Source organism: Engraulis encrasicolus, chromosome 23, assembly GCF_034702125.1.
Source record: "Engraulis encrasicolus isolate BLACKSEA-1 chromosome 23, IST_EnEncr_1.0, whole genome shotgun sequence".
NCBI lineage: Eukaryota > Metazoa > Chordata > Actinopteri > Clupeiformes > Engraulidae > Engraulis > Engraulis encrasicolus.
In genome coordinates, this window is record NC_085879.1 from 51,017,710 (window position 1) to 51,044,516 (window position 26,807).

Genomic DNA, 26,807 nt, shown 5'->3' on the forward strand with positions numbered 1-26,807 from the left:
AGCGTACACAGTAGGCCTACCAATCTATGACAGATACCGTTTAAGTTAACTGGTGATATTATTTCTAGGGGTGGGCAAACATGATAATCTTTAATCGAATTAACTCAATGACTTTCTGTGATTAATCCCAAATTAAATTAAACCCAAAAATAATAATGAATAATAAATGAAATAAACATATTTTTTAAATTAATAAAATAAATAATAATTTGCATATGTACTGTGTAGATAACCTATGTAGGTCTAATATAATATTCCACAATGGAAATGTAGGCTATTTGCCAACCTATCAGTCTAAATGTAGTAGGCTACATGCCTATCCAATGTAGGCCTACTAATGAAACAAATTGTTGCATACAATATTACACTAGGGATATTTAAGATTGTAGGCTACTGAAACTGATATATTAGAAATTATAAACTCAAATTAGGATGGTCTACATGGGCCTACAAGAAAAAAAAAACTTGTCACTTAAAAAAACTATATGTTGAAACGGCTTGCCATAGGCGTGCGTCTGTGAGATATGTCCCGCCTTCTCTCACTGTCAAAGACTCCCACCTTCTCATTTCTGTCGCTATTTTTAAGGTGTTTCAGCGACTAGAAAGTAATTGACTGTCTGTTGGCATTGACAGCAATTACATATTTCAAAACAATAACGCTGACATGACTAACACTATCTTAAATGCTGACGAAGTTGCCGATGTCGCGAAATCATAGCCTACCATGTTGATGCAGCCTACTATGCACGCGCAGCGCCATGTACCAAAACGTTGCGTGAGGAATGTAATATCTCGCGGTTCGCTTTTTGATCAGGGCTTTAGTAAGTCCGCGTGGCGTTATTGACAGCTGATAGACAGCCAGCACAACAGTACCCTTTTCATGCTGACCGTACAATAGACTAACCTTGCGAGCTGCAAAGGCGAGCCATATGCTGCTCGAAAGTTGCGCAAGGAGGACCAGAACTGTGTACCGAAAAAATATTTGCCGGTGGTAGCCGCTACAGCAGGCTGACTACTCCACAGGTTGGTTAATTTGGGGGGTTTCTGTAATAATTCTTTGGCTCTTTCCTTTTTTATTTCTACTAATTTTCGTTTTTTTGCTCCGCTCTCCTGTTTCCTATGGCTCGACATTTTCGCTCGTTTTCTTTTTTTTTTCTTCTATTATTTTTTGTCATTTGACATTCCGCGACCGGAGGCCCCCCCTAGCGGTGATGCCCGGGGCTGCAGCCCGTTCAGCCCATTCTTTAGAGACGGCCCTGGATGTTACTCTAGATATTTGAACCGCAGCGACAGCCCAAAACGTAATGCTATTAAAGTGAGGATATTACGAACAATCATCTTTGGTTCTAATATCAATCTGTGCTAATATTCTGTGTAACAGTTATTACGGGACAAGACATTCTTTCATACCGACAGGCTACCTAGCTAGCAGGCTGGCAAGCACAACACATAGCCTCAGGAACAAACGCAAACACGTTGTATTTGGTCCTCATTGACCATGGCTTTCAGTCCACCTCTCGTGTAGGACTACAGACACGATCACGTTTCCATGTAGGGGTTTAAAACTTACTGTACACTATGCTGCTATTACTTTGTGAACATCCGTTTCAGTGAGGTGTCATTCTGCTGACTGTTGTTTACGTGGTGAGCTAGAGCTAAATGCTGCCGTCTTGAAACCGCGTATCCACCCCGCCCCCCACAGGCGTGCCGCTGCCGCCTTGAAACCGTTCGCAGCCTTGTTGATTGGTTGTATTCCGTGTGCCATACCAATCAGATGCTATGACGGGCGTGGCAATGCTCTCATTCAGAGCGAAACGGCTGCAAAATTGGTTGTGAAAGTTATACAAACTTATCGGTGGAAATTTATTGAAAGTATGGCCGATACCGATATCCCAAAAATGCTAAATATCGGCCCGATATATCGGTGCGGCCGATAATCGGTCGGGCCCTATTTCAGGGTACTCAGACAGCTTCCTCTTGCACCCACAGCTAATCCTGTTGGATGTGGTTCATCCTTCTTGGTGGTATGCAGACATTACCTTGATAAATCACAAAGACTTGCTGTCTCGGTCAAAGATGCAACAGTTACATGCGCACCAAGAATTTCTCATTTTTGAGCTCTGATATGTCACCCATAATGTTGTGTGCATTGCAACATTTTGAGCAAAACTGTGCTCTAACCCTGCTAATTAAACCTTCACACTTCACTTTACTGGTGCAGTATGCAATACATGAAGATTGGCCAACAGGCTGGTCCACTTCAGCCATGAAACGTAATTTCAAATTGCTTGTATGACCAGTGCATGTAAAGAAACTGAGGTAACACTTTATAATAAGTACCCCTTTTTAAGCACAAGTTAAGCCTTAGTTAAGCCTTATTTTAAAATTAGTTAGCCCTTAGTGAATCACGAGTTAGTCATTATGTAAGTATTATTTCTCATTTCTTAATAATTAACTACTACCATTAGTAAATGGTTTGCGTGTGCTGATGTAACTGTTCACTAAGCAAAGTTAAGCCTTAGTCAAGCCTTATTTTAACATTAGTTAACCCTTAGTGAATCACAAGTTAGTCATTATGTATTTCTTGGTATTTATTACATACTGTTAATTAATGATTTGTTTATGGTGATTGAACTTTCTGCTAATCATTAGTAAACCATCATTAAAATGTCAGATAACCCTCCTTTATTTAAAAAAAAAAACATTATCTCTTTGTTGTCTCCTACCACCTAACCATTAACAAGTACTATTATGCATGTATGGTAATGGTTTGTAAACTCATGCTTTAGCATCAGTGAAATCTTAATGAACCCTTTTGTAATGGTTAGTGTGTGATGACTGGTAACATGGCAAACAGTAAGTTGAAGCTCATGTGACTGCCCCTCATGGATGTTTCTGGACACAAATGACTTGATAATAAAGTGTTGTAACTCCTTGATAATCCATAAGCAATGCATAACAAGTCATCTGTTAATGTGTTGTAAAGCCTTAACAGGTTTTCACTTGAGAACAGTTGCCCAGATATACTTAAGTAATGGGCTAGAAATCCTTGATAATGCTTTAGCAATGCTTAACAAGTCATTTGTTAATGTGTTGTAAAGCCTTAACAGGTTTTCACTTTAGAACAGTTCCCCAGATATGCTGAAGTAATGGTAAATGGACTATGTGTATGTGTATGCCTCACATTCACCCTTACATTCACATAGCGGTGACCGTGGCTGCCACGCAGGGTACCACCCTGCCACCAGGAGAAACTTGGGGTTAAGTGTCTTGCTCAAGCAAACAACGATGGGGACAGGCCGAGCGGGGCTCGAACCTGAAATCTTTGGGTTGCTGAATGGCTCCTCTACCATCTGAGCTACCACCACCTCAAGCAATGAGTTGAAACTCCTTCATAATCCATAAGCAATGCTTAACAAGTCATTTGTTAATGTGTTGTAAAGCCTTAACAGGTTTTCACTTTAGAACAGTTCCCCAGATATACTTAAGTAATGGATTATAAATCCTTGATAGTGTTTAAGCAATGCTTAACAAGTCATTTGTTAATGTCCAGAAACATCCATGAGGGGCAGTCACATGAGCTTCAACTTACTGTTTGCCATGTTACCAGTCATCACACACTAACCATCACAAAAGGGTTGATTAAGATTTCACTGATGCTAAAGCAAGAGTTTACAAACCATTACCATACATGCCTAATAGTACTTGTTAATTGTTAGGTGGTATGAGACAACAAAAAGATAATGTTTGTTTTCAGAAATAAAGGAGGGTTATCTGACATTTTAATGATGGTTTATTAATGATTAGCAGAAAGTTCAATCACCATAAACGAATCATTAATTAACAGTATGTAATAAATACCAAGAAATACATAATGACTAACTTGTGATTCACTAAAGGTTACTGTTAAAATAAGGCTTGACTAAGGCTTAACTTTACTTAGCGAACAGTTACATCAGCACACAAAAACAATTTACTAACGGCAGTAGTTAATGATTAAGAAATGAGAAATAATACTTACTTATTATATGGTTGTGACGTCATCGGTCGAATGCTCCATTCATTTCAACGGGGCTCCCCAACGTTCGCACGTCTGTTATTTTTCGATAACGGACGGGTTGGTCTATAACAGACCGCTGTCAATGGCAACAAGACTTTTCACTGCTAAAGCGACTTTTCAACAAGACTCTAATCAGCTGCTGGACAACACCTGTTTTCCTGCTACCTAGCTGTTAGCGGTGTTCCACAACAGGACTGTTTTGTTTTGCGCAGCAACAATCTTTTGACATTAAAAACTATAGACTTCACATTAAATAGGCCTAAAGAAATGTCCCCGCCATGTGTGAATCATTTAAGTATATCCATATAATAAGCGGGTTAACTTTCGGCGAGTCGGTCGCTTTGTGGAATAGCAGCACTTCAGAGAGAACAAGAGAACAAGATTCTCTCTGTCGTGCTGCTATTCCACGGTAGCGACCTTCTCGTCGAACGTTAACCCTTACATAATGACTAACTTGTGATTCACTAAGGGTTAACTAATGTTAAAATAAGGCTTAACTAAGGCTTAACTTGTGCTTAAAAAGGTGTACTTATTATAAAGTGTTACCGAAACGGACAATAAAACCAACTTGACTTGACTTGACTTGTAATGAACTAATCATTTTAGTATGGCCCAAGTACAGTCACTTTTGCTGCTAAACATGTCTAATTCTGGGAATAAATTGGCGGACCATGGAGAAGATCCCCTTTTCATGTATGAAAAGTGCAATTTTCCCAGTCATAAGGAATACTTAGAATTTGATGGTGGTGGTAAGTATTCATGAAAAGGGCAACATTAGTGAATGAGTAGCATGCATTCTGGAAATAAACTACTGAAAATCTTACACAGTGCACCTTTAAGGTAGCCTGGTCCTGACCATCCCATAATACTACCATTTCATTTCGTATTTATGGTCTGGCATTTGTTTGCTCTGAAGCGATTGTAGGAAGCAGGAAGTTTGCACTCAGTCATGGTTTGAAATGATTGGACACCTCTCACCCAATCGCTGGCAGTTACTCAACAACAACATAACGCAGACCAATGGCTCTGGCGTAGATTTCGCCCCCACGTGGGGGGCGTATTTGCGTATTGGCTGTTTTCTGAGGGGGGGCGTTGCGATCAAAATCCTACTGCTCCAGGCACTCCACAGAGAAGCACGGCCAGACTACAGTAGTGGAGCCAATCCTTGGCGGAAGTACGTAGGATGGCTCGTGAGGCTACCTTTAAGGGATTTTTCCCTTAATTTAACAAATTGACTACCAAGTCACAGGGAAACCCATTTTTACTTACCATGCGTTGGCTCCCAAAACAGAAAAACACGTTTTTGATATTTTTAGTGGATTCTGAATCTGCACATTCTGTGTCATTTTTGTAATTATGTGACAAACAGAACTGACATAGATCATGAAAACACCTTCAGTCAAAACTCCTACAAAGTCACGATTTGGATATTTTATCTCTGCAACTTACCACAGCGCAGTATTTGAGTGTTATTACAGCAAATGAAATCACGCACACTGCCTGTTCACGTCACATCAAGTCGCCTGAGTAATCAAAACATACCTTGTTGTAAACACAGGCCTACAGAAGGATGAGGAGGTTTGCTGTCATCTAATTAGGTGTGGAAATGGAAGTTTGGAGTGGGAAAAAAACAGCACAACACAGTAGCAGAAACTAACGTTAGTGAGTGTACATCGGCGCGTCTACTTGTTTTTGAATGACACATGCCCATCAGGATACACTACTAGCCTAACTAGCACTTACAGCACTTAACTAGCACAAACAGAAGTTATTGCGGCTACCAGATCCAATTGTGGTTCAGCGCCGCTGTAGGCTAAGCAGGGGGAATTCAACTTGACTTACGCGCACTCAAAGATGGAATGTCCACACACTCAACTCCGTTTCTTGAGGTTTATTTTGCTCACCATATCATTCGACTCCAATAGTCTTAAGACCCCAATAGTCTTTCCAGCAAGGTAAAGCAATTATTCCACAATTCACAGTTTTGAGTTGGTCATGCGATAGGCAGTGAAGTGCGAAGTACGAAGTGCGAGTGCGGTACGAAAAAGGATAGCCTTCCCCAAGCTCACCCCACGCCAAACTGAACTAACGCGCAGGTGCCAGGTGGGCACTAATTAAAGGGCCTCCAATTACGCACCACACATGCACAGCGGCACACCCACGTCCACAGTAACCAATAAACAAAAAACACAAATTAAAGTAAACCAATCCCCATAAAGTGTACCATAATAAAACAAAAAATAAAGAAAGTAATTATGGCTCCTACATTCCGGCCCCTAATTATGCTTCAGGCAGTAATTACCTTTAACCAAATATGTAGGAGACGAAAAACAAATAACCATTTTAAGTTAAATTACTATTTTGGATCTAGCACCATTAAGTATGCTCTTTTAATGCATTTTCATCTTTAAGTTGATCTTAATGTCATTTGTCATCCATACAGCTAATATTAGTCCTCTGCTTCCTGAAGAAGACATAATTTAGTGATGGGTCTTTCCAAGAATCATTTCGTCGTTCTGAAACGATCTCTTTGGACGAATCAGTTCCGGTCTGGATCCGCTTCCACAACTCTTGAGCTTGGGCGCTACTTGGTCCACCTCCATGGTCTTGTGTCTCAAGCTGGCGCCTTCTGGAATTAATGTGTTTCAACAGCTCATGGCCCTTCTTGTTGTCCACATGGAATACCAGCAGACGATCGTAGGCCTTGGTCTTGATCTGCATGACGTTCTCAGTCAGCGGGCTGGTCTCTGCATACAGATTCGGCTTCTCAGACGGCTCGCTGATTTTGCGCATGTCGCACTTGCTGGCCACCACCAGAAGAGGTTTGTTGGAGAAGAGGCGGTGCATGCCGTGGAACAGCTCCATCTGCTGGCTAAGACTGTGATCACACTGCCCGGATGGATCCGTGATGTGCAGGACAACTGAGCGCAAGTGGGCCAGCGCGGCTATGGCCTGCATCTCAATGGTGTTCTGGTCCTTCAGCGTGCGATCCAGGATGCCAGGGGTGTTCACCACCTGCACCGTCACACTCTTCTTCTCCTGCAGCCTCCTTTCCAGCTGTACTACTGCTCCAGACTGAGCGAGCTCTTCTAACAACTCTTTCCTCTTTCGTTCACAATCCAACATCCATTTCATGAACCACAGCAGCCAGTCAACAGCTCTCCTCAGCCGGGTCCAAGACAAGAAGTGTCCAATGAAACACATGAGTGAGTCAGACTGTTCTTTGGCCTGCAGAGCTTTCAAAGACATGACCATCTTCACCTCAGGGTGCTCTGCTGAGAGCTTGAAACGGATCTTGTTTGCTGACCGCTCAACTTCGGGTTCCATTAGGAAGCTTGGTCCCAGTAACCATGCTTCGGACTGGTTCACTCTAGTTCTCCTGGAGGCCAGGTCTGCAGGATTGCTAGAAGCATTCACATACCTCCAGTGAGAGGTTTCAGTTGTGAAGAGACTCTCTGCTACACGATTGGCCATGGAAGTTTTGAATGGCAAGGTCTTGTTGATGTACTTAGGTGCTGATGTAGCGTCACACCAGAGCACAGACTCTTGCAGAGGCATTCTTAAGTCCTTTCTCCACAGCTTATCCACTCTCTTCGCAATTGTGTCACTCGTGAGATCTGTGTAGCAAGTGTGGAACAGACTGTGCTTCGTGAATCTCCTTTTGAGACTCAGGGCACGCTTCATTGCCACATTCCTATTGTTGGGCAGCTTTGTGTCTGCCTTTCTCAAGGGCAAACCAATGCTGTAATGCCCATCCAGCAACTTGACTGACTCATTCACAGCTTCCATGAGCTGAGTGTCATCTCGAGATGAGCCATGCTGCTCATCTTGAGCACACTCTGGAACGTCACGCTTTGTCTGCTGCTCCCACTGATCATCAAGTGTGACGATTGAGATTCTGCTGACAGTGGCTGCTCGTTCGACACATGTGGAGTCATTGGTGCAGTCCCCCCGCAATGGGCCATTCACGGTCCACCCTAAAATAGTCTTCACAGCATAAGGAGCACTGTCTGCACCTCGAATGACCTCCCAAGGTTCCAAGGCCCTGGGAACATTCGTTCCAATGAGCAGGTCCACTTCAGACTCTATCTCCGTCAGTTTCACATCCTTTAGATGCATCCATTTCTCCAGATCTTCCTGTTTTGGAATGTTTCCTTGGTGAACTGGCATGCATTTCTGTGTATAGAGCTCTGGTAGTGCACAGAAGCAGTCTGTGTCCAGTCCAGCTATCTCCAGATTCGGAACAATGTGCCCGCTGACAACCTTCTCCTGACCCATTGTCCTGAGGAGGATGCCAGTTTTCTTTCCAGTGATGTTCAGCCTATTCATGAGGCGTTCTGTGCAGAATGAAGCGGAGCTCCCCGGATCGAGGAAGGCGTATGTGGTCACTACTTCATTCCCTTTTGTAGATTTCACTCTGACAGGTAAGATGGCAAGGGTACAGTCACGCTCTCCGGCCCCAGTTAGCCCACTAGACTGCACAGGGACTGGACCACTGCCACTGGCCCCTCCACTGTCTCCCTTGCCTCCTTGGTTCACCTTTGCTGCACTAGGGTGTGACTGCTTTGACGGAATGTGCAACAAGGTAGGATGCCTCAGTTTACACACCTTACTGAACAGACGTTTTGTGCAATCTTTACTTCTGTGCCCAATGCACAAACAGCCATAGCACACGCCATTTTCTTTGAGGAATGCCATCTTGTCACTGTGTGCTTTCTTTTCCAGTGAGTAGCACAAGTCCAAGGTGTGTCCTGCTCCGCAGAACAAGCAAGTGTTTGTGACAGATGAGGCATTGTTGTTATCACATGCTGACTTCTGGTAATGGTTCTGTGTGCCTTTATTCATAGGAGTAATGGTGGTGGCAAAACTACTACCTTTTGCTTTGGCAGAGTAAGGTTGCGATTGAAACTGTGTCACATTTCTCTTTGCAGCAACACCTGGAGTATCATGCATCAGGTCCCCAAACAGTGGGTCACTTGCGATCTTGACTTGCTTCTCTACAAACTTGACGATGTCATGAAAGGAAGCTCTGCGCTTTGATGTTTCCTGTAAAGTGCAGGCCTCTTCCCTCCACCTCTCCTTGAGCTTGTATGGTAACTTCTTGATCACTGTCTGCATGTTGCTTGGTGCATCAAGTTCCAAACTGAAATGTATTCCTCTCATTGCATTATTGCACTGGCGTAAAAAGATGCTGTATGCTTGCAGTGCTTTCAGGTCTTCAGATTTAATAACTGGCCAGGCTATTATTTTTCCCATATAGGCAGAGGCGATTTTCATGGGATTTCCAAACTGCTCCTGTAGCAGTGACTTAGCCTTTATGTACCCCTCAACCTCAGTCATATGCTCGCAGCCTCGCACCAGTTCTCGAGGCTGCCCTCTGGTGTATTGCTCGAGGAAGTACAGGCGATCTCTGGCACTGAATGTTTTCTGTTCAATGTTATGTTCGAATGACCTGATGAATGTTTGGTATTGCAGTGGGTCTCCATCAAAGGTTTGCATGTCTCGCTTTGGGAGTAAGGAGTAATATTGTTGCTCTACGAGCATTGATGTGATCTCATTTTGTTTTTCCAGGACTGCTGCCAGGTGTTTAGATTCAGAGCTTTGCATTCCAGATGTAGCTTGGTGATGCTTAATTTGAGGCTTTGGATGGGCAGTAGGCAGGTAAGTATGTGTAACTTGTTGTGTTTGTGGTACCATGTTGACTTTCAGAGTTGGTGGTTGAACAGATGTGATGGCCTGTGATGGTCTCACTTTGGGCTTGGCATCCAGTAAGTGGTCTCGTGCTGCAGTATGACGTGGCTGTTGTTGTACTGATGTTATTGGGACGAATGCCTCAGCTTCCACGTTTAATGGACCATGATTAACTTTTTTCCTTTCTCTCTCCAGGTAAGAATTCATCGCATTTGATTTGCTCTTGCTCACGTCAGAGGGGCACGAGTCAGACACTCCAAGGACTTTTAATTTGGCAGCATTTGCAGCAATATCCATTTCCAAAGCCAACCTTTCCTTCCTTTTCTTAAGCAGTTGTTCTTCCTCTTCCAATGCATGCTTATCTTCCATCCATTTCTGTTTAGCCATGAGTGCAGCCATTTCTGCTTCGGCTTGAATGCGTGCTGCCCGGGTGGGTGAAGTGTGAGGTAGTTGTAGCTTTGAAGTTTTGGAACGTTTTGAATTATTGGATCGGACTGAAATGTTTGAAATACTGTCACTTGGCCTTACATCATCCAGCTGTCCAGTGGGATTTTCCATTGCATCCACATTTCCATCAGAGGTAGCATTTCCATTGGCAGGTGCGTGCTCATGTTGAGCCCCAGTGAGTGATGGCTCTGCGTGATATTCTGCTCTACCAGTTTGCTCAGTCTCAGAGAGCCATTTTGTAACATTTTCAATAAAGGATGCATTGTGGCCTTGTACTTTAGTGAACCAAGCATGTTGTTTTTCTTGTTCTCCTGGAGGAAGCATTGGCACAACAGTGTTATGCAGCTGAGTTGCATCTTTAAAAAGTGCATGGCAGGCTTCCAGATGAGACTGTATGGCTTTTACATTTTGTTCATTTTTGTTTTGCATAAGGTCATTTATTGTAGTCATTAAACCTTTTAGTTTTTTTTATTTTCGTTTGTCTTTCTTTTTGAATACCTTCGATTTTGAGTGCTAATGCTTTGACAGTAGGTTTAATTTGTCTTTTTTCAGAAACTTCATTTTGAGCCAGGCTGTCTTCAGGACACTCATTAACCCCAGTAGTACTCATTTGCATTCATATAAATGACCATTCATTGATCAGCAAAACACCAAACATTAATTCAAAGCACTCAGCAGCAGCAATTCATCCCACATAGCAAAACCATAAACACACAGCAGTTAACTTCAGCACGTCAATAATTCAAAGCAGTAAGAAATGTTCATAGGGCACCACGATAATCAAAGTTCAGCATGCAACAATCCACAATAGCAGTTCCAACGATCATAAACGCCACCACGGCATTCAAAACAGTCTATAATCCAAACGAACGTCTTCACCTCCACCAAAGAGGCTATAATCCACCAGGGAAAGTTTTAATACTGAACACGTCGATCATTCACCACACTGATAGTCAATAAACTGCGCAATACCTTTTATTCCAGCGATGCTGCTTTGTTGAATCGATGTTGTGGTTACCCAGGCTGTAGCCCAGGAGCAGTCCAGGAAGCGCACTTTTATCCAGTGAAGAGGCCTTGGTGAACCGCGGTTGTATTTTCCCCTCGGAAGTTTTCCAGGAAGAGAAAGGTGAATGAATCAAAGCGATCCGCCGGCAGGTGCGTAATCCTCTTCTCCAATCGTCTCGCAGCGCAGTTGACAGCAGCGATGACAGCAAGAACAACGTGACCCTCTTCTTCCAATCGCAGAACGGCACGGTGCTTTCCCAGTAACTCGCCAACAAAGTTTTAAATGTTCATCTTATGAGCGATCTTCCAAATAAACAAGCGCTCTTTTGAGTTTACTAAATAGGCGCCTTTTGCACCAAATAGCAACCTTTTTCGTACTAAATATTGCGGCTACCAGATCCAATTGTGGTTCAGCGCCGCTGTAGGCTAAGCAGGGGGAATTCAACTTGACTTACGCGCACTCAAAGATGGAATGTCCACACACTCAACTCCGTTTCTTGAGGTTTATTTTGCTCACCATATCATTCGACTCCAATAGTCTTAAGACCCCAATAGTCTTTCCAGCAAGGTAAAGCAATTATTCCACAATTCACAGTTTTGAGTTGGTCATGCGATAGGCAGTGAAGTGCGAAGTACGAAGTGCGAGTGCGGTACGAAAAAGGATAGCCTTCCCCAAGCTCACCCCACGCCAAACTGAACTAACGCGCAGGTGCCAGGTGGGCACTAATTAAAGGGCCTCCAATTACGCACCACACATGCACAGCGCCACACCCACGTCCACAGTAACCAATAAACAAAAAACACAAATTAAAGTAAACCAATCCCCATAAAGTGTACCATAATAAAACAAAAAATAAAGAAAGTAATTATGGCTCCTACAGAAGTGATCCAGGTGTTTTTTCATTTGGGTTTTTTCTTTGGGCCGTGAAAATTTAAACTCGGAGAATCAATGAGTGCATCTGTGACAGTTAAATATTTTCGGGATGTAAGAGGATAGAAGAATGCCTATATACACATATAGGAAGCTGGGATTCTCAGCTTTCGAACAAGCCCTGACATGCGTCTGTAGGTCTAAAACAAAATATTCGGTGGCTGGTCAGAAAATGTCAAACATTTATGAAACTGGCTGGGAGTCTAGGGCTAAAATTTCAAACAACGTCTGGGAGTCAATAGGTGAAGATGAAATAAATGTTCATTAGTCGAAAGTAGAAAACATACGGTTGGTTGCTTGAAGTAAGATTCAATTGGTGTTGAAATTTAAAAGAGGGACACAAACGTAAAATACACTTTGCAAAGATTTCTTATTTTTAAATGGCCAAATGTCTAGGGGATCCATGGTGAGTGTTGTCAAGTGTGTGTGCATGCAATCTCAGTGTCAGTAATCAGTCACTCAGTCCTAAAAAGAGGGAGAAAGGGCAAATGAGGGTCCAAGATAGAGAGAGAAAGCAAGATACAAAAAACACCTGTAAGGGACCAAATGAACCTAGTCAAGACCTAACCTCAGAGTCTCCAGGGCACAGTTTGGGTTCTTCAGGCCACTGCACAGATTCTTGACTCCAATATCTCCGATGCAGTTGCCACTGAGATCCAGATTTCTGAGCTTTGATGATTCTTTGCAGAGGATGGACGCTAGTGTTGTGCAGCTCTGTGAGGTGAGTCCACAGCTATCAAGCCTGAAGGGGAAAAGACCACCAGTAACTAGAAGACATAATAAAAGCATTGTGATGCTGTTTGTACTGCATGCTAATGTTGTGCCAAATGTACCCAAAAAAACAGAAGTAATCATTTGTTTAACCAGTCATTATGTCACATGGTGACTATATTCAGTGGGGGAGGGAATTGTTTTAACTTTTGGACACGACTGAGGAGACCAAACTGGTTAATTAATGTAACGTGCAACAGGTGAAGTGGGAGAGTGGGAAGCTGTGATTGGCCCAGGTGAGCTGCGCTGACGTTTTATCCAGGGTTGGGAGAACGCGCAGGAAAAACGACCATGGCGAGCGAGAGGAGCGGCAGGTGACGACCTGAGCTGGGGAGCGTGCTGGAGGAAGGGGGCACATTTGCCGGTAGCCGGCCTCGGGTGGGAAACGACGGAGGAATGCACTGCGAGATCCTACGGATCGGAACCCCGGCGACCTGACACCCTCCAAGAAGGCGCGAGACGACATCCAGGACGATGATGGTCCGCGTTCGGAGAAAAGGGGGATGCCGTGCGGAGAATGAAGAGGGGGGGAGACGCCCGCCCCAGAAGTTAAGTGACTGCATTGAGCTCGTCCCCCGTGGAAAGCCTCCTCCTCCCGGAAAGGCACGCTGCCCATCGACTCCGTCTTCTCTCTTGCCCTCGCTCTCTCTCTCTCCCTTTTGCCCCCCCCTCTCTCTCATTCTTTTGCTATCTCTCCCACCCAAGTTCGGACTCCAGTAGGCCTATACAAGGGGCCACTCGCAGGACTGCTATTTTATTTACCCAGCGCAGGCAACAACTCCTTAGGTGTGCCCTCTTGGTTGCCGTGTTTTGTTTTCCTTAGTTTTTTTGTGTTGTTTATATTTTGGTTAACGAACTGGAGTTGTGTGTTGTGCGTTGCCTATGACCGTAGCCTGCGACGAAATGAACTTTTACTGACCACCCCTGTCTCCCCCAGCATAATGTGAGCAGAGCGCATGAGAAGACGCAAAATCGCGGAGACCCCGCCCCATGGACCGTGGGCATTCGACTGAACGGTGGGCTGGTTGGGTTTGAACTATGGGAACTCTAGATGATAGTTGGGACTTGATGCATTACCCTTGGGACTCCTCTTTTAGAAAATAAACTAAATAACTGTTAAACCCGTATTTCTGTGTCTTGGTGTCTTTGGTGTTGTGCAGCTCATTCCTCAGAGTAGAGTTGGGTTTAAACGGGGGCGTCACTTCAAAAACTGTGCGCCCCCGACCTGTGACAAGTGGCGTACGTCGGCAGGCCTACTCTGAGTTGAATAGCTGCGCACCTCCATACACACCATGCTCAGACAAGACACGAGGACTAATTGTTTTAAACTGACGACTGCAACAGATTTTTTTAAGCTAAAAAAAAAGAATGACAAAAAGAGTACTGGACATGCTTGAACGGGTTCCAGGGACTGGAACTCAAAAGTGGGGGAGGGTGTCACGGGGTGACTATATTCAGTGGGGGAGGGAATTGTTTTAACTTTTGGACACGACTGAGGAGACCAAACTGGTAAATTAATGTAATGTGCAACAGGTGAAGTGGGAGAGTGGGGAGCTGTGATTGGCCCAGGTGAGCTGCGCTGACGTTTTTATCCAGGGTTGGGAGAACGCGCAGGGGGGACGACCATGGCAAGCGAGAGGAGCGGCAGGTGACGACCTGAGCTGGGGAGCGTGCTGGAGGAAGGGGGCACATTTGCCGGTAGCCGGCCTCGGGTGGGAAACGACGGAGGAATGCACTGCGAGATCCTACGGATCGGAACCCCGGCGACCTGACACCCTCCAAGAAGGCGCGAGACGACATCCAGGATGATGATGGTCCGCGTTCGGAGAACAGGTGGATGCCGTGCGGAGAATGAAGAGGGGGGGGGGAGACGCCCGCGCCCCAGAAGTTAAGTGACTGCATTGAGCTCGTCCCCGTGGAAAGCCTCCTCCTCCCGGAAAGGCACGCTGCTCATCGACGCAGTCTTCTCTCTTGCCCTCGCTCTCTCTCTCTCTCTTGCCCCCCCTCTCATTCTTTTGCTATCTCTCTCACCCAAGTTCGGACTCCAGTAGGCCTATACAAGGGGCCACTCGCAGGACTGCTATTTTATTTACCCAGCGCAGGCAACAACTCCTTAGGTGTGCCCTCTTGGTTGCCGTGTTTTGTTTTCCTTAGTTTTTTTGTGTTGTTTATATTTTGGTTAACGAACTGGAGTTGTGTGTTGTGCGTTGCCTATGACCGTAGCCTGCGACGAAATGAACTTTTACTGACCACCCCTGTCTCCCCCAGCATAATGTGAGCAGAGCGCATGAGAAGACGCAAAATCGCGGAGACCCCGCCCCATGGACCGTGGGCATTCGACTGAACGGTGGGCTGGTTGGGTTTGAACTATGGGAACTCTAGATGATAGTTGGGACTTGATGCATTACCCTTGGGACTCCTCTTTTAGAAAATAAACTAAATAACTGTTAAACCCGTATTTCTGTGTCTTGGTGTCTTTGGTGTTGTGCAGCTCATTCCTCAGAGTAGAGTTGGGTTTAAACGGGGGTGTCACTTCAAAAACTGTGCGCCCCCGACCTGTGACAATTAGATGTTGTTTAGTTTAATCTATTAATTTATTTGACAGGGGCCATGTGCAAGACAGTTCTTGTAACAGAGTTAGCTATAAAGCTAATTTAGTACATCTGCTAGATTTACGTTTTACTTACAGAGTTGTGTGGGATTCCTCCACTACTGGCTTCAGCCTCAGGAGAGCTTCATCAGACCTGATGAACTTCTTCAGGTCAAACACATCCAGATTCTGGTCTGACGTCAGGAGTACAAACACTAGAGCTGACCACTGGCCAGGTGAGAGTTTGGCCTTTGAAAGTTTCCCTGCACTGAGGTAGCTCTGGATCTGCTCCACTAAGGACTGGTCATTGAGTTCATTCAGACAGTGGAAGAGGTTGATCATCCTTTCGGATGAAGGGGCCTCCCTGATTTTGTTCTTAATGTACCTGATTGTTTTATCATTGCCAACCAGCCCAAAAGTTGTCCTGATCTTGCCCATCAAGCCCATTTGTCCTCTACTCACCAGACCACGCAGAAGAGTCTGATTTGACTCCAGAGAGAGTCCAAGAAGGAAGCGAAGGAAGAGGTCAAACCGTCCATCTTCATAAGCCAAAGCTTTGTCCACAGCACTCTTCTGCAAGATGGTCATGGACTCTGCTTTTTGCTGGGCACGCTGTGGGGATATTACGTCATTACCTTCATTCGCCATCATCAGAAATGCATAAAGAGCGGCAAGATACTCCTGGATACTGAGATGCACAAAGCAGAACACTGTTCCCAGAAAGATGCCGGATTCTTCTCTGAAGATCTGAGTGCACAACCCAGAGCATATTGTTGCGTCTTTGACATCAATGTCACATTCTCTGAGGTCTTCTTCATAAAATATCAGGTTGCCCTTCTCTAACTGTTCATAGGCCAGCTTTCCAAGACGCAGGATTAGCTCTTGGTTCCATTGTAGCTCAGGGTCTTGCAGATTGTCAAATTTGGCGCTTCTCTGTCTGGTTTGAAACATGAGGAAAAATGTGTACATCTCAGTCAAAGTCTTTGGTATTTGTTTGTGGCCGGTGGAATAAATTATCTGAAGAACCATAGCAGCAATCCAGCAGAACACGGGTATATGGCACATGATGTGGAGGCTCCTTGATGATTTAATGTGTGAAATGATTTTGCTTGCACAACTTTCATCACTGATCCTCTTCCTGAAATACTCTTCCTTTTGGGAGTCATTGAACCCTTGCACTTCTGTCACCAGGTCAACACACTCAGGAGGGATTCTGCCGGCTGCTGCTGGTCGAGAGGTTATCCACAGTAGAGCAGAGGGGAACAGATTACCCTTGATGAGATTTGTCAAGATGACATCCAATGATTTGACAGCTCTCATGTCAGTCAAACTCTCATTTCCCTGAAATTTAAGTTGAAGTCGGCACTCGTCCAGACCATCAAGGACAAACAGCACTTTATACTTTTTCTGGCAGACAAATTTGAATTCCTTTAGCTCTGGAAAGAAGTGGTGAAGAAGATCCATTAAAGAGTACTCGTTTTCTCTCATGATGTTGAGCTCCCGAAAGCACAGTGGGAAGATGAAATTGATCTCTTGGTTGTCATTTCCCTCAGCCCAGTCCAGGACGTACTTTTGCACAGAGATAGTTTTGCCGATGCCAGCCACCCCCTTTGTGAGAACTCTTCTGATTGGTTTGTCCTGAATTGATGAAGGCTTGAAAATGTCAACACATTTGATTGGTCTGTCCTGTCCAGCTGGTTTCTTGGATCTGTACTCAATCTGCCTGACCTCATGCTCCTCATTGACTTTCCCACTTTCTCCCTCAGTGATGTAGAGATCTGTGTAGATCTTTTCTAGCAGAACAGAACTTCCCTGTTTGACTATCCCTTCGAATACACTCTGGTACTTGTTCTTCAGATTTCTTTTTAAATCCTTTTGACAACCTACATTCATCTCATCTATTGTGAAAACAAACAACAAAAAACACAGGAAAAAAAGTGTTTCAAACTAGGAAAAAATAATAGAGGAGGACATTTAATAAAAAAACATAAATAAATAAATAAATAAGACAAAAGACAAACAAGACAAGACAAGACCAAATCATTCTTACTGTCATTCAGTTCATCAGCAAGATCCTGATGCTTCATCTCACGGAGGAAGTGCAGTGCCATCTTGAGAGCTCCTTCTCTGGCATCACTCTCACCCTCTGCTTTATTTTCAATGTTTTCTTTGTAGTCTGGACTAAGAATCTGCTTCAATCTCTGTAGCTCATTCTTTAAAAAGGTGACGATCTTCTCCTCAAGCACCTAAAGAGCACATGACAGTTCAGATGCATTTACTGTTATGTTATGTGATAATCCTAAAGGTCTACACAAAAGGGGTTCCACACGCTTCTGTTTTTTCATCTGGTGCATAAACGGGAGGGAGACACGTAATCTTGAACGAAGGGAAGACACCGGAGGTTAGTTCCTTACTTAAAATTATGGTCAGACTTAGCTCCAGTTGTGGCTGTTGATAAGGTCTGCCAAAGATTCCAAGGCACACTGCTGGTGAAGTTAAAAAGCCTTTAATTAAATGGGCTGACGCGTTGCGACTACTGTCTTCTTCAGAGCCTGAGTTCCTTACTTGTTGTGCACTTGATTAAAAAGAAAAGCACCCCATCTGTGCTGCTCTGGTGTCTTCTCTTCACTCAATCTGAAGGATCTCTCATTGGAAAAGCTTGCAGCATTTCAGATCAGTAAACTTGAAGTTTCTCTGCCTACGAGTGATCGACCTGCAAAGACCTGATTGCTTGATCTGTTTAGTAATACACTGATACAAGAATTCAAAAAGGGGCTTATTTAAGGCTTATTTAAGGCATCTGAGAGACAACGTTGGCATATAGTCCTACTTTGTCAATTTGGCTGTGCCGAATTCAAATCGGCGATATGCCGAGCTCTATCTGGCCTCTGTTGACCCCAAGAGGTCATTGAACTTGAGCTAAGGGGCTTGTGTTTGATGGAGCAGTGCTGCTGTTGCTCTGCAGCATACATGCACACTTTGCCAATTCAATGCATTCTGATTGGATTCAAACCAGAATGATTTGAAATGGCAAAGTGTGCATGCATGCTGCAGAGCAAAAGCAGCATTGCTCCATCAAAAACAAGCCCAAGGATACTTAGCTTAGCAGACAGGCTAGCAATGCTAACATGCCAATATGATAATTTCCCACTAATATTACATTTGTCACTGGTAATTTCATTTTCACTTTTTAAGGAGGGTTAGCATCCATGCTAACAATTATGCTAGTCATGCTAACAATGCTAAGTATGTGAATATGCTACAAAAAGTCCAGCAGATAGGCTAGATTAGGTATGAGTCAGTTCTGGTAATTTCCTGGGAGCATGTCTATGTATGTTCACACAGCCCGCTGGTCCCAGAGCCCATTGGTCCCACATCATTAAGATTTTTAACATTCATTTTCAGGGCCATCGGTCCCACAGCATATTCCTGCTCCTCCATGTTCTCACATTTCTAAGAATGTATTAAAATTTAGGCGGAATTGTTGGAACATGGAGTTTTGGAACCTAGGGCCTATATTTTAATAATTTCTTCAAAATATGGGAACATGGAGCAGCAGGAATAAGCTGTGGGACCATTGGTCTGTGGGACCAATGAGCTCTGAGACCAATGGGCTGTGAAGAACCAGTGAGAACACAGAGCTGACCCCCATTCCCCAACCCTACCCTGACACTTTCCCACTTACTTCTTTGACTGCCCTGTCTAAATAAAGACCTCCACCATTTATCCATTTATTTATTTCCATTCCGTGTGTGTGTGTGTGTGTGTGTGTGTGTGTGTGTGTGTGTGTGTGTGTGTGTGTGTGTGTGTGTGTGTGTGTGTGTGTGTGTGTGTGTGTGTGTGTGTGTGTGTGTGTGTGTGTGTGTGTGTGTGTGTGTGTGTGTGTGTGTGTGTGTGTGTTTGTTTGTTTGTCTGTGTGGTAGTCTAGTAGTACACCTAACACTGGGTAATCTTTAAGATCACCAGAATCCAAGGGCTACTGCAAGGCATTGTCACAGAACACTTTGAACCTTGTTGATTTGCGTGATTTCTGTATTGTGTATGTGTATGCTGCTGGACATCTCAATGTAAAGTCACCCTATTATTTACTGTATATAGCCTGGCTATTTCAACTACAAAGCAGGTAGCTGTAAAAAAAGAAAAAGAAAAGAAAAGCTGTCATGGTTTCCGAGTTGTCAGTGGGTGGGCTTCATCTCTGTCTATAGCCTTCCCTGGTTGGCCATGCTATTCTGTCGGAGCTATTCTGTCTTTCCTCTATCTTACAGAAGGCAGTGGCAGGACTGAACTTGTGCGCTTTTAAATCTGATCCATCATTATTCTTTTTGCATTTGTGCTAAATTGGAGAGGTCATTTTAAATTGGAGAGACATTTCCATCACACGTGGATCATAACATACACTCTTTGGTTTCCATGCATGTAAATATCCTAGATGACATCAATGACATGAGGTCAAACTGAGAACTTACGAAAAATGAAGCTAAGGGCACACGACAACAGGCCATGTTTAATGACCTTGAATAATGAAGTAATAATCACTAATCATTAATTACCTACTAATAATAACAATTTCGTTTTTGAAGTAAAGGTGAGTTTAGAATTCCAATACTGACCAAACAAATCTATTTGTCAATTTGAATCATCACTTTGCTTAAATATCATTAATTAATTGTGTAAAAACCTGATTATCTGGCCTCAGTTGGTACACTTTCAGTGTCAAAGTTCAATGACCTCTAGAGGTCAAAAGAGGTCAGATAGAGCTCGGCATATCGCAGATTTGGATTCAGCTTACCCAAATTGACAAAATAACACTATATGCCAACTTTGTCTCTCAAATGCCTTGGAGTGTCAAAAATCAGGATTCTTGTATTAGTCTATAACCTGACGACACATGGCCTTTACTCTTCCCATTTGCCCTGCTGCCCTGCCCTGTTGGTTGGCTGAGTTTGGCAACAAGGAATGACAATCATCAAATTGCACAGTAGCCACAGAAAAATAAACCAAATTAACAAGTGAATAAATGCATAGCACACATCATGGTATATTTTAATATGTTTTCTCTGGGAGCACATTGATGCCTGTAATAGTCAGCACATATTTATTTTATTTGTGTATTGGTCCAGACAAACCACTGTGGACTACATTTTAGCTCAGTTGCTTCATGTTTGAACACGGAATAAAACCTTATATACAAGCTTACCACCCAGAACTTCTTACCTCAAAAATATGAGGTAAATCCTGTTGCTTATCTGGCCCACTGGTGTCTTGTTTACATGTCCTCTCTTGCTCTCTGGAGATAAAGGATGAAACATACAGTAAGCCGTTAGAATTGTAACCTATCGCACAACTGTCACACTCTGATCTCTTTTACCATCACTAATTAACATGATGGATAATCATGGCAGCATGAATCACAGTATGTTGTGTGAAAAAAGGAGCTTTAACAAGGTGCATTTTTGTCAAGTAGGGCAAAGGGGCAGGTTCTTCAGCACCACGTTGCCTCTATCTGTGCATGCCTATGGACAGATCACAATGACCTTCTACACAACTCACACCTCACTGCTGATCTGCAAACCTATCAAAGCTCCCTGTCAGTGAATGAGTGAGCCCAGATATGACGTCACTTCTGATTGTCGAGCTACAGTTTTTATTTGTACACAGATAGCGGGAGATTTAAACTCTGAAATTGGATGGCAACAGAATTGTATTACAATGTAAATATTAAGAAAACAGCGATTAGCGTCTGCAATGTATTCAGTGTCCGTGCCCCTCTGACTGCTGTTGTAGGCGGTTTGTGGAAATCTCAAGACCCAATATCTCACCTTGTACTTTAACAGGGATTTTGAACATCAGCTTTACTCTACTTCCACCTCATCTGATATTGGGTCCAGTAGGACCTGAGATCCCCAATGTTGCCTAAACATAGGGAAGTCGGGTGTGTAATGAAGGTGATTGTAGGGAGTTGGTTAAAGTTGTTAGGCATGCGCAGATAGAGGCAGTGTGGGGGCACATTTCGGCTTACATTGCCCACGGGGACCCCGGTTTGAGTCTACAGGGGTCATTTCCAAGCCCTGTCCCATCTCGCTCTCCTAATCATTTCCTGTCTTCTCTCACACTGTCCTATAATAATAAAGGCCAAAAAGCCCCTAAAAGTACTAAAAAAAGATAGGGGTGATGTGCCGAAGCACCTGCCCCTTTACCCTACCGTACTTGACAAAAATATCCCTTTTTAAAGCTAATTTTTGACACAATCTAAATTAACACCCACAAAGAGATCTTAAACATACATGAAAAGGGGGATCTTCTCCATGGTAAGCCATTTTGAATTTCCAAAAATAGCCGTTTTTAGGTGCAAAAATGACTGTACTTGGACCATACTAGAACATATTTGTTTATTACTTAGTAAACATTCAGGTAAAGATCAAATTTGGCTATAGGCAGCCCCGTTTCAATGAGCAGCATAGTTGCAGTACCTTTTTTGACCATTTCCCGCACGGTGCCCCTTTAACAATGATATTCCTTTTTTACGCAGGGATTTTGAACATTTGAACATCAGCTTTTTACTCTACTTCCACCTCATCTGATATAGGGTCCAGTAGGATATGAGATCCCCAATGTTGCCTATACATACATGGGGAAGTCAGGTGTGTAATGAAGGTGATTGTTGGGAGTTGGTTAGGAGTTGGTTAGATCTGTCCACAGGCATGCACAGATGGGGGCAATGTGGTGCAAAACCACCCTTCCCTTTGCCCTACTTGACAAAAATGTCACTTTTTAAATCTCGTTTTTTGACACAATCAAGGTTGTAAATTAACACCCATAAACCGACCAAATGCTAGTGAGAATTCAAGTTTGGCTGTTAGAAAATAAAACTTACCAGCCACAGTGTGTTTGTAGTTTGCTAGTAAAATTAACGTCTACTATCCATTAAGTAGACTATTTTGGCTGGTGATGAAAAAAAAACATTTTAGAGCCCTGGGCACAATTTATGTACTGTGGTTCACATTAACATGATTATCCACAAATTCTTGATCACCAAAAGCATGTGAAAACAATGCCCTGGTTTAATATTGCATCGCCAAACTGTAGCCACTTCATAGGATGACAAAGGAGGCAGCAGATATAGTTTGAGGTCCCCTTTTCCCGTTTCCCTTCCACAGTCTTCTACGGGGCAATAAGAGGTGTCCCCCAGAAAATAGCAAACACTAAATTAAAATAATTTTACACACTACCTTTCAACACATCTGCCTTCTCAAAAAAGTTTTAGAAATACCAAGGCACTCATCTTCTTTGTAATTAAAATGCCTTTATTTTGTTGGGCATAGCATGATTAAAATACTTCGACACGTTAGTTGGCTCACTTCCTGACGAAGGCTTCATGCCGAAACGCGTCGAAGTATTTTAATCATGCTATGCCCAACAAAATAAAGGCATTTTAATTACAAAGAAGATGAGTGCCTTGGTAATTCTAAACTTATTTTGAAATCAACCAAGCCTGTCACCAAAGAGCATCATCTTAAAAACCTAGACAGTTCCAGGAAGCACTCCAACTGGACTTCATTCTGAAACATCTGCCTTCTATTAAGTTCTCCTCAGCTCTGATTAAAACTTAGTGAACGTCTTACACTTTTCAAACACCCCACCCCTTATCAATATATGTTCTATCTAATCCCTAATTGTTCCTGCCCAGAACAGAAAAAAGCACCCAATCAAAACCCATACCAAAACTGTGTGACGCACTCATAGAATTCTAGAAGACTCACAAGGGAGTGGTGGGAAACAACATTCACGTGCACAGACATCAACACACGTTCACACATTCACACACATACAGACACAGACATAGAGGGAATAATATGGGGAATCTGATGCAGAGTTCAGTCCAGGGGGACTTGGCACTACAATATGTAGACTAGCCTAGTAAGGTAGCTTGAAGTTCCACCTGACCCTCCGCCACCCACCTCGAGCACCTGCCTCCCAAAATGTTTGTCCATGCCACTGGGTCTGTCCCAATAATAAAGCGCAGTAACTATGCCAACAGGGACACTGAGGAAAAATGCTTTCAAAGACTTGGCATTAGACTGGATACTGCAACTTTGACATGGCAATATCCCTTAAGCAGGACACATTATGACCATATGGCTTGGTCACAAGATAAAAGAGGTGTAATGAAGACAATTTTCAGTCAAAACTCAATTTTGACAAAATGTGCAGTTACTGCACTTTGCAAACGGCACTCAAGACATAGGTTCCCCACCCCTGCTCTATCGTACAATTTGAAAGCAGAAACAACCGAGGAGGTGGTGCATAAATACCTTAGCTCTGGGTAAGGCTCTGCCTCTTTGAAGAAGGGTGGGTTACCCTTTGACCAGTCACTTCTCATGGACACACAGCTCTGTGTAGGAGACCCTGGTCTCTTCTCCAATGCACTATGAAACAGAAGATAATATTTAAAAACAGATTCAAATGGGGGTGTTGGATCATGTTGATTTGGTTACATTTATTCAGTGAGACTACTAGACCTCTTTAATGAATTTTGCAACGATGCTGTGGGTGTAAAGGTGTAATATGTTCCCAATCTACAGATGGTAAATAAACTCATCACTGAGACTGGTTGTTTTTAACATACCCTAGCTCTGGTGAAGGATCTGCCTCTTTGAAGAAGGGTGGGTTACCCTTTGACCAGTCACTCCTCATGGACACACAGTTCTGTGTAGGAGACCCTGGTCTCTTCTCCATGGCACTATGAAACAGAAGATAATATTTAAAAACAGATTCAAAATGGGGGTGTTGGATCATGTTGATTTGGTTACATTTATTCAGTGAGACTACTAGACCTCTTAAATGAATTTCGCAACGATGCTGTGGGTGTAAAGGTGTAATATGTTCCCAATCTACAGATGGTAAATAAACTCATCAATGAGACTGGTTGTTTTTAACATACCCTAGCTCTGGTGAAGGATCTGCCTCTTTGAAGAAGGGTGGGTTACCCTTTGACCAGTCACTCCTCATGGACGCACAACTCTGTGTAGGAGACCCTGGTCTCTTCTCCATGGCACTATGGAACAGATAAAATAATGTGTAGCCCTGTCATGCAGATGACATTGTCTGGAAAAGCTAAACAACATAATAACATTACTATGACATTTAAATCTTAAGTATCAGATTATGACATGGTAATTACCATTTTGACAATAAGGTTGTAACAGGATAAGTGGTGTGTGTGTGTATGTATGTAGAGTGATGCATCAAAGGCAAAACACAATCTTTTACATTACACTTAGTTGATGCTTTCATCCACAGTGACTTACAGATATGACAGGGTATTGGTTACAGTCCCTGGAACACTGGGCACTTCAGCCATGAGGAGAATAACAAGGATTGGGATTGAACCTGCAACCCTGTGATGCAAAGTCCAACTCCCTAACCATTACACAATGTCTACAGAACGTCACAGGAAAGGTACAGTAGATTTCAGCACTGGCAACATTTACATGAGAAGCTACTTGACAGAGTACTAAATGGAATTAAATTGTTTTAGAGTCTGAGGTACCTGTGACATTTAGCCGTCGTTTTCTGTCCCAGCTGGGACTCCTGGTTGCCAGGGGAACTCATCCTGAAGAGCCCGTACTGACCCTCTCCTCCACCAGATGGCAGCACCTCACCTCATTACCTGGTCAGGACACACATAATAAGAAGCCAGATTGAGTATTGGAGTAGATGCAATGTCATTTATAAAAACCGTTCTCACACTTTCAATTTCCCCTGACAATGAATGTTTTGTGTACTGTAGGTTAAATCCTATAAAAAACAGCATCCCAAGAGTTGTGTCAGGTAGAGATGGGATTTATGGCTCTTTTTCGGGATCCGGATCTTAGTGGCTCGTTCCTTTCAAAGAGCCGTTCTCCTCAAGGTAATTTTATCCAAACAACAACTGATTATTCTCCTGCTTCTAAAGACCGTTTTTGCCTCTATTTGGGGCAAACAATTGTGTTTTTTCCCAAATTGTATTACTCTGGTCGAGGTCACGAGCTTAAAATGAATGAGAAATGAACGAAATAACGGTCGAGTGGCTCCCCCAGCTGTGATCCGGTTCCCATCGTTCACTTCAGGGCAGTGTTAATTTCGTCAACCATGACTATGACTAAAATATTTCGTCAATGCCCTTTTTTGATTTTCGTCATCTAGACTAAGACTAAGACTAAATTGGGAAGGCAATGACTAAAATATGACTAAGACTAAAATAGATTTTCGTCATTGTGACTAAGACTAAGACTAAATTTTAAAAAGCTGACGAAATTAACACTGGTGTTAAATAAAATAGAGAAAAAGAGAACCAGTGTGTGAAGAAGTTTTATTCTGTACACAGTGTGATATATGTTAAAAAGAAAAGAAAAAGAAGCAGTGTGCAGACAAGGTTTATTCTGCCCAGTCAATGATATATGTTAAAAGTGTGTGGAGAAGTTCTGTAATGTACAGTGTTGACTAAAATGACGAAAATGACAAAAATTGACTAAGACTAAAATTGATTTTCGTGATTTAGACTAAGACTAAGACTTAATTGGGAAGGCAATGACTAAAATATGACTAAGACTAAAATTGATTTTCGTCATTGTGACTAAGACTACGACTAAATCAAAAAAAGCTGACAAAATTAACACTGCTTCAGGGAGCCATTCAAAAGAACCGGCTCGTTCATAAACGACACACCTCTAGTGTCAGGTAGGTGTATTTAAGTATCAATGTATTTAAATATCTAGAGATTAGATACATTGCGCATATTCTACTGCACTAACTGAACCCTCATGTACTGTACATGTGTATTCATGTAGATGTTTTTGACTGTCATGGTGTTCAAGTTGCCTTTTGCTAACACAATTGCCTGTTGCATTATTGCTCAGTGTTTTATTGCTACACAGAGTTAAACATTAAATGAACTCCACCAGACAAGAGCCGTCACACAACATAAATACGGTTATTTTACATGTGTTAGCTTAGCACTTGGAATGGACACATCTCACTGCCTGTATTGGTAGAAACCTGTAAAAATCAAGGTCTCTGCAACTAGAAATAAACACTTCATTAGCTGGAGAGGAGCCAACAGGAAAAACATCAGATTTAGAATAGATACATAATGCTCAGAGCTGCCTATTTATTAAAACAGATTCAGTAGTATGGAGGCCTATTGAATCAGTAGTGTGTAGGGCTATTTGTGTTATGTGCTCTTGTATAGGGTAGTCTATCAGTAGTACAGCCTATTGAATCAGTAGTGTGTAGGGCTATTTGTGTTATGTGCTCTTGTAGTCTATCAGTAG

General features: G+C 43.0%; 1 protein-coding gene across 1 annotated transcript; it reads right to left on the bottom strand.

The window, feature by feature from the left end:
* Positions 1–12,654: 12,654 nt before the first annotated feature.
* Positions 12,655–25,162, bottom strand: LOC134440070 (protein NLRC3-like). The gene is made up of 8 exons (XM_063189998.1): positions 25,046–25,162; positions 24,437–24,550; positions 24,122–24,235; positions 23,808–23,921; positions 20,710–20,854; positions 17,546–17,741; positions 15,593–17,393; positions 12,655–12,876 (listed from the first exon to the last, which is right to left on the bottom strand). Exons 1-8 carry the CDS (start codon positions 25,105–25,107, stop codon positions 12,687–12,689), a joined length of 2,736 nt encoding a protein of 911 aa, XP_063046068.1. The 5' UTR covers positions 25,108–25,162; the 3' UTR covers positions 12,655–12,686.
* Positions 25,163–26,807: the final 1,645 nt, after the last annotated feature.

What these genes read in the sequence shown, in the direction of transcription:
- LOC134440070 (XM_063189998.1), bottom strand. Translation starts at nt 25,107, where the DNA reads ATGAGTTCCCCTGGCAACCAGGAGTCCCAGCTGGGACAGAAAACGACG. An exon ending in GAGCCTTACCCAGAGCTAAG is followed by an intron (nt 20,855 to 23,807) that starts GTATTTATGCAC and finishes ATGGTAAAAGAG; the next exon opens with ATCAGAGTGTGACAGTTGTG. An exon ending in TGCTGATGAACTGAATGACA is followed by an intron (nt 17,394 to 17,545) that starts GTAAGAATGATT and finishes TTTTCACAATAG; the next exon opens with ATGAGATGAATGTAGGTTGT.